This window comes from Hipposideros armiger, unplaced genomic scaffold, assembly GCF_001890085.2.
Source record: "Hipposideros armiger isolate ML-2016 unplaced genomic scaffold, ASM189008v1 scaffold_357, whole genome shotgun sequence".
Classification (NCBI taxonomy): Eukaryota; Metazoa; Chordata; class Mammalia; order Chiroptera; family Hipposideridae; genus Hipposideros; species Hipposideros armiger.
Genome location: NW_017731707.1, coordinates 194,403 through 210,989, shown reverse-complemented (window position 1 = coordinate 210,989; position 16,587 = coordinate 194,403). Strand labels below are relative to the sequence as shown.

General features: G+C 31.6%; 1 protein-coding gene across 1 annotated transcript in view; it reads left to right on the top strand.

The window, feature by feature from the left end:
- STPG2 (sperm tail PG-rich repeat containing 2) overlaps positions 1–16,587 on the top strand; it is a gene marked incomplete at its 3' end in the record, with an annotated part of 232,443 nt that overhangs the window by 166,559 nt on the left and 49,297 nt on the right. Inside the window, exon 9 of the mRNA XM_019661640.1 lies at positions 1,923–2,082. Within this exon, the coding sequence (XP_019517185.1) occupies positions 1,923–2,082 (160 nt within the window). The remainder of the gene's footprint in view (positions 1–1,922; positions 2,083–16,587) is intronic.

The following is a 16,587-nucleotide window of genomic DNA, read 5'->3' as shown; positions in this document are numbered from 1 at the left end:
CAAACAGGGAATAAGTTTTCAGAGAAGCATAAACATGCCCTAAGAAGTGGTTGTCATGAACAAGGGTAGTATATAGAGGATCCAGTGAATCCACTGAAATTTAGGGTATAACTAGTCTGATGAACTTTCCTATGTGGGGACACCTTATTGTTGAAGAAAACTGATCACTGATGCCGTTAATTACCTTTGCTTCAAGGCCTTTTTAAAAAGTGGTTCCTGTGTGCCAGCAGCCAAACCCATTAATCATATCTCCACTGGGCACTGGAAGAAGGAGTAGGTGGTGACACCAGGCATGGCGTTAAGGGAAGCAGGAGCAGTAATAACTTCTGGAAGGAAATTAAAATGTATAGTAGAGATTATCAAGATCTTTGCAAAGCTCTCCTAAATACTCCGGGTATAATGTGTACTTAGGATTTCTTTGTATGTTTGCACTCTCTTTCACTTTCCTTTTCCATACCACAGAAGCACACCAGAAAGATCCAAGTCATCTTTGGAGCTATCCTCAGCCTACCCTTACTAAATACATTCTTCATGCAGGCAAGAAGAAAACAGCTGCTGACATCGCTTAATTGCTTTACTGATTGTATTTTCTGGTGTTTGACACAGGACCTAAACCAGAAATGTGGGGTTTCCTGTGAGAATTCCCTCCCCCAGATCAGTACTCTTATTATAATATATTAATATTTAGTAATTTCTGGAAGTGGAGGATAATGTTGTTGGCATATGCTTGAGAATGATAATAGGGATATAAGAAATAAGAGAAAGTATGTTTTATAAAGCATGGCTTCTAGGTGGTCTTTAAAAGTATGCTTTCTCAGTATTCAAATTTGTTTGACTTACTTGAAACAGTAAAATACTTCCCTATTAGCACAAACCCTGATTTTTCAGTCTTGATTTTTTGCATTGAAATTAGCTTTTGTGTGGAAAAAAAAATTAGCTTTTGTGGAATATAAGATTAGCTAACGCTTTTATAGAATCAAATATTTTACTTGTTTTAACTCATTTTATATTCACAACAACCCTATGACATAATATGTAAATACTATCATTTTCCCCACTTACAGTTGAGGAAACTGAGGATCACAGAAGTAAAAGGTTTGCATAGGGTCCCACAGCAAGTAAGGAGCTGAATTTGGAACTCAAGATCTAATGCTAGAGTCTACACCTATAGCCATATTAGTCTCCTGACTACCAGAAAATAATTAAAAGTTTGGTCTTTAAACATAATACAGATGAAGATATATGTTCTATATAACATGTTATATTTTAAAATAATTTGAGGAAATGAGTTTTAAAAAGTTTTCATTGAGATAATTAGCTAATGGTTTACCAAAATTAATTGCTCAACAAATTTATGATATATTTAATTTGGTTTAGAATTATTATTGCAGTTATTAATATCCATGTGGCTTGTGTTGATTAAAAATGTTAATATAATTGTAGAGCATATAAAGAACCATAAATGATGAAAAGGGAAGCCTTTTAACTTAATTGGAATCTGTTAAAAATGAAATAAACAGTCTCATTTGTAAAATAAGTAAAGTATGCTCACATAGGACAGTAAAGCAGGAATAGTTTTGCTGCTTATGGAAACAATAATCATTGCTCTTATTCCTGTATGATATTTGATTTTCATTATAAAATTTAAAACTGGGAGTTTGATCTATATTATGAAGGCAATTTTGTTTTATGAATATGGACCTAAATTCCAGAATTCTGTTTATTTTACCCTGAATTTTAATAAGTGAATTTATACTTTTGTTAGGAGGGCATAGCGATACTATTTTAAATTTCTATTTTTAATGATTAAAGAAAATTTTTGTATTTTTCTACAAATACCATTGCTTAGTGTTAACATCTATGCTATGTAGACATTTTCCATGTGAGATGTGTTTATGATCATCTATTGAAATGTTTTTCAGGATATTCCAGCACCAGGCAGCTATGATGTTCAAAAATCCTATGAGATGTCCCAAGTTCAACATAAATACATGCCGCCTCGTAGTTTTGTGGCTAAAATAAAACATGCCTCCTTTCTTAGCACAACTCCTCGGAGCCTGGACAAAATGACTGATGGACCAGGTAAGCGCAGACTGTCTTTTTAAAGCCATTGGGGGGGGGGAGGTAAATCTAAGGTTTCCATATAAAATGGACAATCGTAAACATACACTCAAATTTCCATGCCTCTTTTAAGTGTGCAGGACAAAAAAACAAAACAAAACACCAAAACAACAACAACAACAACAACAACAACAACAAAAACCCCAAAAAACTGTCTTATTCAGTGAAAGATTTTAGATTTTATTTCAACTATAGATATGTTTGTAGTTTTAGATCTCTTAATTTTACCAAAGACAATTTTACCAATTTTCTTAAGCTAATAAAATCATCTTCTTTTAGGGAGAAAACCCTAGAATTCTTAATATGCTAGAGTTGTTAGAGGAGAAAGGTACTTTACAATTATTTGAGACATCAGTCGTGTATGAGATACAAATCATGTTAGTCTTCAACATTAATTTACAAATGTATTGCCACTAACCAACCAAATTGTTGTAATGAATCTTTATGAGCATTTGAAGCAAGAAAAGTAAAAGAAGGAAAGAAACAGAATGGAGAAACTCATACAAGAATTTTTAATGGAAAACCAGAGCAGAAGACTACCACCTGTCAAGCAAATAAGAATACCTGGAAAGCTTGAGATCCATAGAGGCTTTCTTTGTTTTTCATTGTCTTTCAGGAATCAAGTATATTGCCAACTTAAAGATTCATTTTAAGTCAAAATTTAACTTTCCTTATTTTCTTTTTCTTTTCTTGAGTTATTGCACCATTGTTGATTTTGTCAGGTTTTAGCTTGGTTGTGAATTAGAATTTAACCACCTTTAGAGGCCCCTGACCACACTCAGTATGTGCTCACTCAGAAGTGGTACAGGGAAATTAGTTCTTTGAAGTTTTGGTACTATCACTGTCACCATCACCAAGCACACTGAATCAAATAATAAATATCCATTTAAGAGTTCCTTGAAGTAGATTATGTTGAACACATTTTCTGAAGATTTTTTTTTTCTCTGTCTTTACTCTCCAGAAAAATGATTGTAGGCTTAATAAGAGTTTCAGTAAGTGCCAGGATTGGCACTGTGAACTTCATTGCTTCAATATTTAGACTAGGGCAAATAAATTCACTAATTATTTCATTAGTTTCTATGTTACAAAATTAAGATAATATTTGCCATCTACTTGGCTCTCATGAGAATACTCAAGATTAATAAGACAATATTTTAAAGTCATTTTCAGAATCCCTGAAGCTTCTTATAAGTATAAAATCTTATGAGACATATTTCTTCTTAGTGTCAAACCAACACTAGCTTTGGAAGAATTTGGGAGAGGAGAATATCTTCATTATGAAGACAGTTATTTGCAAGTCAAACACATAGTGATTGTCGAAGTCGCTATATTACTGTAGCCTACTTACTAAATGAAGAGTTTATCACATTGGTTAAACCAATTATCCATTGTCTGTGGTCCTACATCATAAAGTAGCCTATACTGCAAAGAAATGGTAGCAGATATCCTACATGCCTCTATAATCAACACATTATAAAAAATATGGGTTTCTGAAGCTATTACTTCATTGCCATGATCTATGAAATTTGATTTCCTCTGATGTGCAGATATTGTAGTAATTATAGAATTGTCCATATTTTAAATTTAATATGCTGTCTTCAGGTATGAAGTCCAAAATATGTCTCCAATATAGATTTAATAGGTGACCAGGGCCAATTCAATTAATATCTATGCTTCATTTTGGTAATTAAAGATTAACTTCTATTTGTGCTAACTTTGTTACATTGATCCAGTCAAGGAAAACATATTTGGGTGTGATGTTATCAATTCTCTAGATTATTTTTTATTGGTTTTTACTTAGGTTAGGTTTGTTATTGATCAATAAGATAAGGATTCTTGATTCTCTTTAATATATACATACTAATATGATTTTCTACTTTCAAATAAGAATATCCCATTTCTACTTATAATTCTTAATACTGTCTAACTTCTGCTGGGGAAAATTAATATATTAAGTCTTTTGATTTTCTTTAAAATCTTTGTTATAAAATCGAAAGATACAGTGATAATAGTTCTATTGGTTATGTTTTGTGTCAATGTTTATCCTATGAATGACATCCATTCATATCTTCATATGATATCTTCTTAGAAATAAAAATAAGGAAAAAGTGTGCTTACTAAGCCTATTGTTTGTGATTTAAACATTGGTAATTTTGTTTTACCTTAATACCAATGGGAAGGACTTTCTTGTGTTATGTGTCTAAATTTTTATGAGTCAAATAAAATTATTTTGTAATAGCATGTGCATATAGGTATACATATACATGTAAATGAAAGTATAAGATTGAATCAATTTATAGAGTATGATATGCATATTTGTTACTTGAGACATGATATCACTAAGAACTGAGTGGTTTGCTTTATAGAAATCGAAGAACATGTATATTGTTATCTTTCTACCTATAATTAGAATAATGGCAATGTAAAATTGATTACTGGATATCTTACATCTGTAGGTAAAAGTGTTAAGAACCAAGGTTGGTAAATGATAAGTTATGAGTTTGGTTGATATATAAACAATATTCTCATGAGACTTACAAATTTATAGGACATTCACTCAATCCCTCAACATTTTATAGCATAGTATTTATTATAAATTGTTTTAGAACTTTTATTAACAGTGTGGAAATGGTTTTGTTTTATTCATAAATGAAATATTTTTTAATGCATATATTTAACAAGGCTATAACCCATTATCATTAATCTAAATTAAAGAGGGAGATAGTATATTTGCAATCAGTATACTATATATATACATATATACCATTAAATGTTGTGTAACTAATAAAAACACATTAGAATCCTTTAATGAAGATATCATTAAATGAGGTGTATCACATCGTAAAGTAATCTACTCTTATTGCATCAAGTTTTTATTCATGGATACATAAATGATTTTCTGATTGATCCAGCTCAGGTAAAGTAAAATTGTTAAGTGGAAAAAGACTTAAACATTACTTTATCTGTCCTATTGACCTGTTTTTGGACATTTAGAGGAGAGAAATACTTAGCAAACTTAAATAAAGACATGAATGAAAATAATGAGAATGTAGAAAATTGGGGACTCTTATACATCATAGTGGAAGTATAAATTGATATTAGCTATTTTCAAGGGCAGGCTGGCAGAATGTTTCAAATATACATGGCATTTAACACCAAAATTCTACTTCTGGGATTACCCTAAGGAAATAATTAATAAATAATGATATGCCCAAAATTTAAGCATCAAGGATATTCATCAAAAGACACTAATAATGAAAAGTTTAAGATATCCTAAATGAAATAAAAATGGGGTTTAGTTAACTCTGATACATCAACTGAATAGAGTACTATGAAATATTTAAAAATGGTATATATTTTTTAAACTTGGTAACAAGACAGGATACCTTTGATCAATCATTTAACAAATGTTCACTGAGAGCTTCTTATGTATTAAGCACTGTTCCAAGGACTTGGAACAACAGTGAACAAAATATAAACATTGTTTCGTAGAGCTTAGTTTCAGGTATAAGAGACATTTAATAAATGACTGAAGATATAGATCCATAGATTGATAGAAGGAAGGAAGGGAGGAAGGGAAGAGGGGAGAGAGGGAGGATAAATACCAGGTAGTTATAAATGCTACGGAGAAAAATAAGAGAGAAAAGGAGTATTGGGAGTTCAGAGTGGGTAGTGAGTGAGTCAGTTTCAAATAATGTGATCAGAGAAGGTCTCACTGAGAAAACAATACGTGATTAACAACCTTAGGTTGTTAAAGATTATGTTTTGTTCTCAATTTTTAAGTATTTTCTCTGTATACATTGCTTTATAGAGGTAAAAATTTTAGGATTTTTAAATGAAGAAAAGCAGTGGAAGTTCAAAGCATAATTTTTATTCCTATAAGTATTTAAACGAATGATAGACTCACCGATGCTTAGCATATAAGACAACATTTGTAGGCTGAACATAACAGGTACTGAGCTTTCACGTAGAAAGTATACATCATTTCTCATGAAAAGAACATTGTGATTTCTGTATCACCTTCCCACAGGAAATTATTTTAGGAAACAAATATAATTTATCTTATGAGTTAAATATAGCTCATGTAGATAGTTTTGTTCACTTTTTCAATAAACATAAGCAGTACCTTTGATATAAAAATCAGTGTAGTGTGAAAACTAATTATTTATTCTATTTTCTCAGTGGCTTGTAATATAGCTTCAGTAGTGTTATAGAGTTTATAAGAATGCAATTCATCCTCTTGCTGAGCACTGTTAGCCTATTGTGATAAATTTATAATTTTTTTGTTGTTTTTCTATAGCTTCCAGAAATGCTTCTGGGTTGTTAAAATGCAAAATAATTCTGAGTATAGGCAGAAATTGATCAAATCAATTTTGGTGATTTGTTGATTCTATATCTTTATAAAAAATAATGGAAATTTTATTATTGAAAATTAGCTAACTTCATTAGTTTTCTATTTCAAGTTATTTTTGTTTCCTATGTATATATATATGGTTGTTGGAAAAGTCATGATGCATTTTTGCAACGAAATACAGAAAAATATGTCATGACTTTTCTGACAACCATATATATTTCAAGTAACTTCTTATTTGTACATAACTAGAGAATGAGTATATATATAATCATATAGTATAGGTAAAATTATCCTAGTAGTCTACAGATTACTAGTTTTCTGAGTTACTCACTTTTTTGAAGACTAAAGAATCTTTGAAGATTATGGGAAAAGCTTCATTTGAGGAGAGTGAATAAGCAAGGGTGGGAAGGAAAGAACGGATGCATGATATAACATAAAGGGTAATAGAATCAAAGTCGGAAGTAGAGTGGTAACTTTAAGGCAGAAAATGGACTTTATGTATTGAAATGGGAGATATGGTATAAATAATAACTGAAAATATGTAGATTTTTATATAGAGAGATAATATATAGGGGAAAGCTTATCTGAAGCATTTAGTGGTTGTGGCACTAAATAATTCACAATGGAGTGAACTATAAATTGATAAAACAAAAAGGCCACATAGTTAAGAAAATTATATCAGCTTGAACTAACAGAAATAGACACAGTACATAAAATAAAGAGGCCTTTGGACTATGTCTGTTTACCATTGTGTCTGAGCCCGCCACATGGGAGGACTTGAATAAATTAATGTCAGATGAGTGTATATGTATATATTCAGAACATTGTTTTTTCTTCCTATTCCTTTAATATTGTTACTGACCTCAGGTTCGGCTGCTTGCCACTCATGAGCCAGTGACTGAGAGACAAGGGTTAGTGGAAAGAAAAGGTTTATTCAAAATGCCAGCATTCTGGAGCGATGGCCTCCTGTCTCAAAGGCCATATTCCAAGTTCTGAGAGCAGCCAAAGGTTTTATAGGTTTTATATGCATGTAAGAAGAACAAAGGAAAGGGGAAGTTAGGTGATTCCTGGGCGCTGACACCAGGAAAAATGCTTACTTGGGGTCTGGTTTGCTTCGAGATAATGTTATCTTGTATCCGGTTGTAGGGGCGATTCATGTGTCATCTGGTGGAAAATCGCAAGGGACTTGCAGCCTGGTTATTGGAGTCCAGAGGTCTAAGGGCTGAATGGTTTCTTTCAAGTCATGTTCTGGCCATTAGCCAGATTAATGGGTTATGCATGTAACCTTTGGAAAAATAGAGCAATTGAATCAGGGAAGAGGGTAAGGAAACAAAGGAAATTAAAAAAAGGGAAAATAAACTAGATTGTTGAATCTTGAAAAGTATGCCATCACCCTTACAATGTGAGCATTGATCCAATTGTTAAGATGACAAATACTGTCCTTACATCTGGGCAGCAACAAAAGCATGTTTGGTTCATTCACAAACTATGACCAGAATCTTAAATTCATGTTTGAAAATTAAGGTTTTTTGTTTGTTTGTTTTATGCTTATACATACAAATAGCCTTTTTAAGAGATGTTATTGTTCATAACATGTTGTGGGTCTAAACATCATAACATCATACATTACTAGTGAATTTGCCTTTTATTGCTGTATAACAAATTGTCACAAACTTGGTGGCTTAAACCAACAGACGTTTATTAGGTCATAGTTCTGTAGGTTAGAAGTCTGGGCAGTTCTGAGGTTGTATGCTTAGCTTTTCAAAATGTTGAAATCAAGGTGTCGATGATGCTGGACTCTTAACTGGAGGTTCTAGGGAAAAATATGTTTTCAAGTTCATTGAGATTGTTGGCTGAATTAAATTCCTTGTGGTTTTAGGATTGAGGTCCCTGTTTCCTTTCTGGCTGTCAGCTGGTGGGCCCCTCTGAGTTCACAAAGGCTGCCTGCATTCTTTGATGCACATCTTGGTTTCCTCCATTCTCAGCTACCAAAGGCACATCAAAATCCTTCTGTGCTTCAAATCTCTGACTTCCTAGTCTGTCAATATCTAGACTATCTTTAAAGGGGTCACTCTCATCCAGATAATCTCCATTTTTTAAGATCAATTGACTGGGGCTTTAATTACATCTACAGAAATCTCTTCATAGTAGCAGCTAGATTAGTGGTTGATTAGATAACTAGGGGATGGGATGCTTGAATTCTGGTTATCATAATTAGGTTTATAGTGAGCACATGCTATCAGCCATTACCAAATCCATTTCTATAGTCCTTCCTTCCTTTTTTCTTCAATCTCATTATATGTCTAGTTTCTGTGTATATGGGACTTTAAATAATCTCCATCTTAGTGCTCATTAAAACATTTTAATGATTTGATTTTTGTGTTCATTTTCTTTTCCCTTAGATCACTCAACAAGTTTTAAATTTGAAATGATCAGTTTTAGATTTTTTTTAAATTTCCCAATTATGCTACCTAATCTTAAAAAACAAACAAACAAACAAAAAGCCCCAATTTTTTTCTTTGTTACTGAGAAAAGTATTTTAAAGTTGGCCACTAACGTTTTGGAGTTTCTAGTGGTGAGACTAGTTTTTGCTTTATATATTTTGAGATTATGTTATAAATTATTTTAACTTCCTGGCAAAGGAAGTTAAGGAAGTTTTAGGTATCTCTATATTTAGTGTGTGTGTGTGTGTGTGTGTGTGTGTGTGTGTGTGTGTGTGTGTTGAGAGTGTGTGTACATATGCATGTGTACATTCTGATATTACTGAATCTATGTAAGCTTTCTTTGGTTTAGTAGGGTTTTTTTATATATAATTTTTTTTTATCCTATCACTTTCAACCTTTCTGCATCCTAATGCTTTTGTTGTTTCTGTTTAAATAATTTGTCTTTTTAAATTCAATTTTAAAATCTTTATAATTAGAGCTTTTTAGTAAATTTACATTTAATAATTTTACTGATGTGATTGAGTTTAAATCAGCTATATTTTTAAGTGTTTCTATTTCTTCCCTCCTACTTATCTTTTCTTATCTTTTCTTGCCTTTAGGAATTGAGTATTTTTAGGAATTTAAAAATTATTAAACAATTTTTAGTAACTTGGAAATTATAGTCTTTTACTTTTATTTTAGTGGGTACCTAATGGTTACATCCTTGATTTATCAAAGTTAAGTATAATTGATATAGTTACCTTATTCCTGAATAATGCAAGCATGCTAGAATATTTCAATTCCATTTACCCTTTTTCTCATTTCTTCCATTATTTTCATGTACTTTGATTCATTAACACCTTATTCTCAAAGGTATTGTTTTATACAGGTGGACAATTGGCATATAGTTTTATCTATTTATACACTTATGATGTCGTTGTTCTGATTTTTTTTCTCATTCAAGATAACATCTATGATAATTTCTCTTCTGCCTGAAGTATACCCTTAGTATTTATTACTTTTAGAGTGGATCTGCTGGTGGCTAATTCTCTTTGTTCCTTTTGTGTGTATCTAATATATATATATATATATATATATATATATATATATATATAAAATTAAAAAAATATATATATATTTAAATTAAAATTCTATGTTGTTCAGTACGTTTAAAATCAGCAAAGAGAAAGAAAAGGCATCCAAATTGGGAATGAAGTCAAATTGTCACTTTTTGCAGATGACATGATTCTTTATATAGAAAACCCTATAGACTATAACAAAAAAACTATTAGAAACAATAAAATACAATAAAGGTGCAGAATAAAAAAATCAATGTACAAAAATCCATTGCATTCCTGTATACTAAGAAATTTCAGAAAAAGAAGAAAAACAATTCCTTTTGCAATTGCAACAAATAGAATAAAATATCCAGGAATAAAGTTAACAAAGGATATGAATAACTTATACACTGAAAACTATAAAACACTATTAAAAGAAATTGAAGAAGACACAAAGAAGTGGAAAGCTATTTCATGCTCATGGTAGAAGAATCAACATAGTTAAAACGGACATATTACCCAAAGCAATATACAGATTTAATCCAATCCCCATCAAAAATTCCAATTGCATTTTTAAAATAAATAGAAAAAAAATAATCAGATTTGTATGAAATCACAGAAGACCCTATTTACCCAAAGTATTCCTAAGAAAAAAAAAACAAAGACAGAGGTATCAAACTCCCTGATTTCAATTTATACTACAAAGTAACCATAATCAAAACAGCATGGTATTGGTAGAAAAACAGACCCACAGACGAACTGAGTGCCCATAAGTAAACCCACATATATATGAGCAGATAATTTTTGACAAAGGAGCCAAAAGAATACAACGGAGAAAAGAAAGCCTCTTCAATAAATGGTGCTGGGAAAATTGGAAAACTACATGCAAAAGAATGAAACTAGACTGCTGCCTATCACCATGTACCAAAATTAACAAAATGGATCAAAGACCTAAATATAAGACATGAAACAATAAATTTCATGGAAGAAACATAGCTACTAAACTAATGGCCCTTGGGTTCAGAGAGGATTTTATGAATTTTACCTCAAAGGTAAGGGAAGTAAAAGCAAAAATAAATGAACGGGACTATATCAATCTAAAAAGCTTCTGCACAGCAAAAGAAACCACCAACAAAACAAAGAAGCAACCAACCAAATGGAAGAAGATATTTGCAAACAACTGAAGATATTTGTTTCCCTGTACACCATGTAGGTATTTTATTTAGCCTTCTCCCCCAATTCACTAATTTTTTTTTCTGTGTATAATCTGCCATTTGAACAGCTTAATAAATTTTTAATTATAGTTGTTATTTTTATTTTTCAATTTGTGGTATATCACTAAATAATTGGCATTTTGAGGCAGTTTTTTTAGTTGGGCATCTTTTGGATACTCATAATGCTTGTCATGTCCAAAGGATTTGAGAATTATTTTTCAATTAGCATTGTATAGCAAAAGAAAAGGATATATATGTCTGTTCTTAGGAGTTTAAAGGTTAAAATGGAACAGTTGGGCAGAGGAAATATTAAAAATGTGTAAACAACTTTACTTATTATTTTCTAAATGAGCCAATAAATATATTAAATAAATTAATGTTATTTGAGAATGATGGTCCAAAATTGATGAAAATTGGAATGATATTTTCCTCAAATTAAATGAATGGAAGAAAATAAAAGCTAAGTATAATATTATCTATATTATGGAAAGACATTGGACAAATGTTTATATTACAGACAAACTAAGAGATGCGTAGGACAAGGTATGGGGAAAGTGAGGAGCCGCCATGTCCTCTCCCAGTGTATCATTCACCCCAAATCTCCACATGTTCATCAACCCAGAAGCTTTCTGACCCCCATCCTTTTGGGATTTTATGGAGGCTTTATTACTTAGTCATGATTGATTAAATCATTAGCCATTGGTGATTGATTCAACATCCAGCCTCTCTCCCCTTCCTGGAGGTCAGGTGTCATGGGGCTGAAAATTCAAATGCTCTAATCACATGGTTGGTTCCATCCTTAGGTGTAGCCCAAAAGTCACCTCAGTGGCATAATAAAAGACACCTTTGTTGCTCTTTGACATAATACAGAGAATCAAGTCAATGGAATGTTATTCAATCATGAAAACTCATACAATTTGTTCTACTGCTGTGCATGTTTCTTTAACGTGAATTAGCTCATATGTTATTTTAAGAATAGGACAAAGAAGTTTGTAAAAGTCAGAAGTTGTCTTGGTTCATATGCAACTGTGTTTTGAGGCAACCAGTAGCAAGATTTCTTATGATTAATGATAAAGCAGCAATGTATGAAGATCTTCGGAAAAATAAGCTAACAATTGCACACTTGTACTTTCTTAATGCTCGTAGTCACTGACCTGCTACACTTTTCATCATGTTAAGATTTTGAGGATGCTAAGCGAAGAGATTGGAAAGACATTTCTCTTTGTATTAACAACCCCGCCCCACAAAACAAACAAACAAACAAACAAACAAACAAAACCTTGATTCATAAAAATCTGATCAGATTTTTATTATTGATGGAACTACTTTTTATTAGGAGTGAATGCCTTCAAGGCCCCCGTCCTTGAGAAATAAAGCACGATCTCTAGAGTTAAAGGCTGCAAAGATGGGATGATACTGATGCCAAGTGCAGGTTTACCTGTACTCTTTTTAATAGATTCGAACAGTATCTGTTAGTACACTGACTACTTAAGTTTTTTTATTTTATTTTTTTTTTTTGTGGGAAAATACACATAACATAGAATTTGTCATTTTAAATACATTCATAATATTCTGCAACCATCACTACTATTAATCTTCAGAACTCTTTTCATCTTGTGAAACTAAAATTCTTGTACTCATTAAACAGTAGCTCCCTATTGCCCCTCCCCCAAGCCCCTACAAACGTGAGAGTGCATGGAGGGCCCACCATGCGTTGCGTTTGAATACATGAAAAATATGTTTCAGTTAGACATAATATTCTTGTCAAGCAAGACATGTTTAATTCTGTAGAGCAGATCCTCTTTGAAAATGGCACGCTATTGTAAAAATTGAATTCAAACACTTGGAACACAGAAAAACAACTTTTATATTAGAAAATGTAACAAAAGTTTTAAAATAGTTTAGTGTAGGATAATTGTTATATAAAGTATATCTAGACAATGCTGCAAATTTATTAAAACTATACACTGTATGGTATAATAGTTTTATATGGTAGCTTTACAAAAAGCTCAGAGTGCAATTTGTTATACTTATTGGAACTGAATTTCAATTAAAACACTTAGCAATTTCTTTGTTCTTTTTGAAATATTTTGAAACCCATTAGTGTGTCAGTGACTTGGCATTGCTCTCTAATTGCAATAGATTTCAAGTGATAAAAATTGATTTTTTGTAGCATACTTTGTAGAGTCAGCATTGGTTACCTGAATACATTACAGTTCTCTTAAAACATTATTCTATGTTTTTAGAAGGTTTTATTGTCTGAACTTGAGATTATATGTGCGGTAGTTATTCTTCACTACAGAATGATTTGCATTTCAAGGAAATGTGATGAAATGTGGAACTTTAAGAAATATTAGAGTATTGAAAATATATTTCAAAGGCCTTTTTTTTTTACACATAAAGCTAAATTATATCAACATGGGTTCAATGTATGTATTTCTTAGCATTTGGGGAATCATATGTGTAGTTTTTATTATAAATTTATCACAAAGCCATAACAGAAATATTAAATTTATATTTCTAGGTTACAATGAAGCCTTGTGGCTTTACCTACTAATTATGATCAGCAACTTCCATACCATACGCTTTTTAAAATGAAAAACATTATTACATTAAAAAATACTACAGAAAACTACAGATTATCAGTTTGTATCTCAGTTCATCTTTATAAAGTGAACCACCCATGTAATCATTAGAAGCATGCTCAACCCTTCTTTTACTGTCTCTGACTAACCACCACCACCCCAAAGGAACCACTGCTATTCTGGCTTCTGTCACCCTTGGTTTGTTTTTATGTTTTCAACTTCTGTATAAATTGAGTAATATATGGTATGTAATGTTTTGTGCCTGGCTTCTTTCACTCAATCTTATAATTTTTGGGGTTATAATCTATGTTGTTGCAGGAAGCATTAGTTTGTTCATTCTCAAAAGAATGTATCACAATTTATCTATTTTACAACTAATGGAAATTTGTGCTTCTTTTCAGTTTAGTGCTTTTATGAATACTGTTTCAGAGAATATTCTTGTAGCTATTTTTTTTTGGTGCACATAAATATACATTCTCTTAATTATATACATAGGAGTAGAATTTCTGAGTTACGGGGTCTGTGGATATTCAGTTTTAAGAGATCTTGCCCAACAGTTGTTTTTAAGTGGATGTAGTGATTTAGATTTCCACCAGCAATATATGAGAGGTAACAGTTTCTCCGCAATCCTACCAATACTTGGTATTGTCAGTCTTTTTCATTTTAACCGTTCTGGTTTAGGAATATTTCATTGAGGCTTTACTGTGCATAGTCCTCATGACCTAATAAAGCTTAATAATTTTTCATATGTTTTTTGGCCACTTGAATATTCTCTTGTAAAGTGCCTTTTTGTTTCTTGCCTATTTACTTATCTAAGTTCTTAAATACTTTTTATCCAAGTTTTATTGTTTTGATTTTCACAATTAGATCTACACTATTATCTCAAAGAATTTTACACATATATTTATGAATAAGGTTAGTCTGTAATATTTTATGAATTTTCCTTGTCAGTCTTTGTTATCAGATTTTGTTTGTTTCTTTGTGGCTTCATGAAAAAAGATTTGGGGAGTTTTTAATCAGTTATTGGTCTGTTTTTAAACAATAAATTTCAAAATCTCAGTGGCTTAAAACAACTTTATTTATGCTACTTCTCTTTGTTTACTTTGTTTTCAGTATCATTCAGTTCTAAATATATCCTAATTTACATCATCCTATCTCCTTTGACCTATAAGTTATTTAAAATTGGGTTTAAATTTTCCATATATTTCCAGCCTTATTTAAACATAGTGTTTTGGTATTTGATTATTAATTACATTGTAAATATTCTAGTCAAGAAATATGATCTACCTGCTGCCCATCTTTTGAAATTTCTTAAGACTTGATTTATAGCCTAATATTTAGTATTTTTGTAAATGTCCCATTTACATTTGAAAAGAATGTATATTTGCTAGTATTTGGATGTAATCTAGATATCAGCTAGATTAAGCTTATTAATTGAATTTTTTGTATCACCTATATCTTGCTTAATGTATTACATTGAAATTAAAAAATCCCATTATAATGATGTATTTTATAATCACTCCTCATGGTCTGTTTAATATTTAGTTAATAATTTTTGAGTCAATACTATTAGGTGACTACAAATTATAGCCTTCTGTTGAACTGAACTTTTTTCATGTTATAATGCCTCTCTTTATCTTCATTCATGCTTTTAGCTCTATATAACCCCAACACCCAACCCCCCCCTTTCATTTTGTTTCTAACATATTCAGGAAATAGATTGATGTTGTTTTAATAACCAGGTTACAAAATCTCTGTTTTCTGTTGTTTTCTACTTTTCCATATTTCTTTGTTTTCTTTTCTTTTTTCTTTCTTGTGCTTTTTTTGGAAATGATTCAGGGCTTTTACAACATTTTTTACCCCCACACCTTTTTTATATGTTTGCTTTACTGGTTTGGAATCTATATACTCTATTTTTGCATATTTAGTAAATACCCTTGGTGTTGCTACATGCACACTTACTTAAAAGTTTATATTTTGTCAACATTTTTGCTCCCTTGAACAATGCTTTGGCTTTGTTTACTTTTTTAACCTTATAAACTGTCTTATGCAATAAATTGCAGTTTAGATTCAACAATATTTATTATTTTCTTCATTTCCTTCTTACATCTTAACATTCCTTACAGGGTTATTTGTCCTCCTTCTTGAAGTATATCTTTTAGAAATCCCTTTATTGACAGACTTTTAGTGAGAAATACTCTCATTCATTAGTCACTTATTCAAATCAGTATATTGTGTGCTGGGCATAAAGGAATATATACAAAAATCCCTGCTTCATGGAGCTAAAATTCTAGGAAGGGAGACAGGCACTAAACAATATAAAAATGTAAAATGTATAGCATATTACATTGGGTAGCATAAAAAATAAGGCATAAAAATGTGATAGGAGATTTTAGATGGGGCAGTCATGGAAAGCCTTTACTGGGAAGGTGAATTCTGAATCAAGACCAGAAAGAATTGAGGGAATGTGAAGATAACTAATGAAAAGGCATTGCAGACAAAGGGAGCAGATTCTACAAGAGGGCCTGGCGAGTTCAAGATACAGCAAGAAAGCCAGTAAGTCTATAGCGGAAATAATTATTTGGATATCAGTAGATGTGCTCAGAGATGTATATCCAGATGATACATGGCTTGGTAGATCATGCTTCACAGTGAGATGGAGGGCTATTAGAGAGTTTGGGATCAACAGTCGATCTGGTCTGTTTTAGCAGGTGTACTCTGCACATTATAGCCTGGAGAGGAGCAAGCGTGGAAACAATGTATAGGCTATTGCCATGTCTGTGAGAGATGGTGGTGGCTTGGAGCAGAGCATTGGCAGTGTGGGAGATGAGA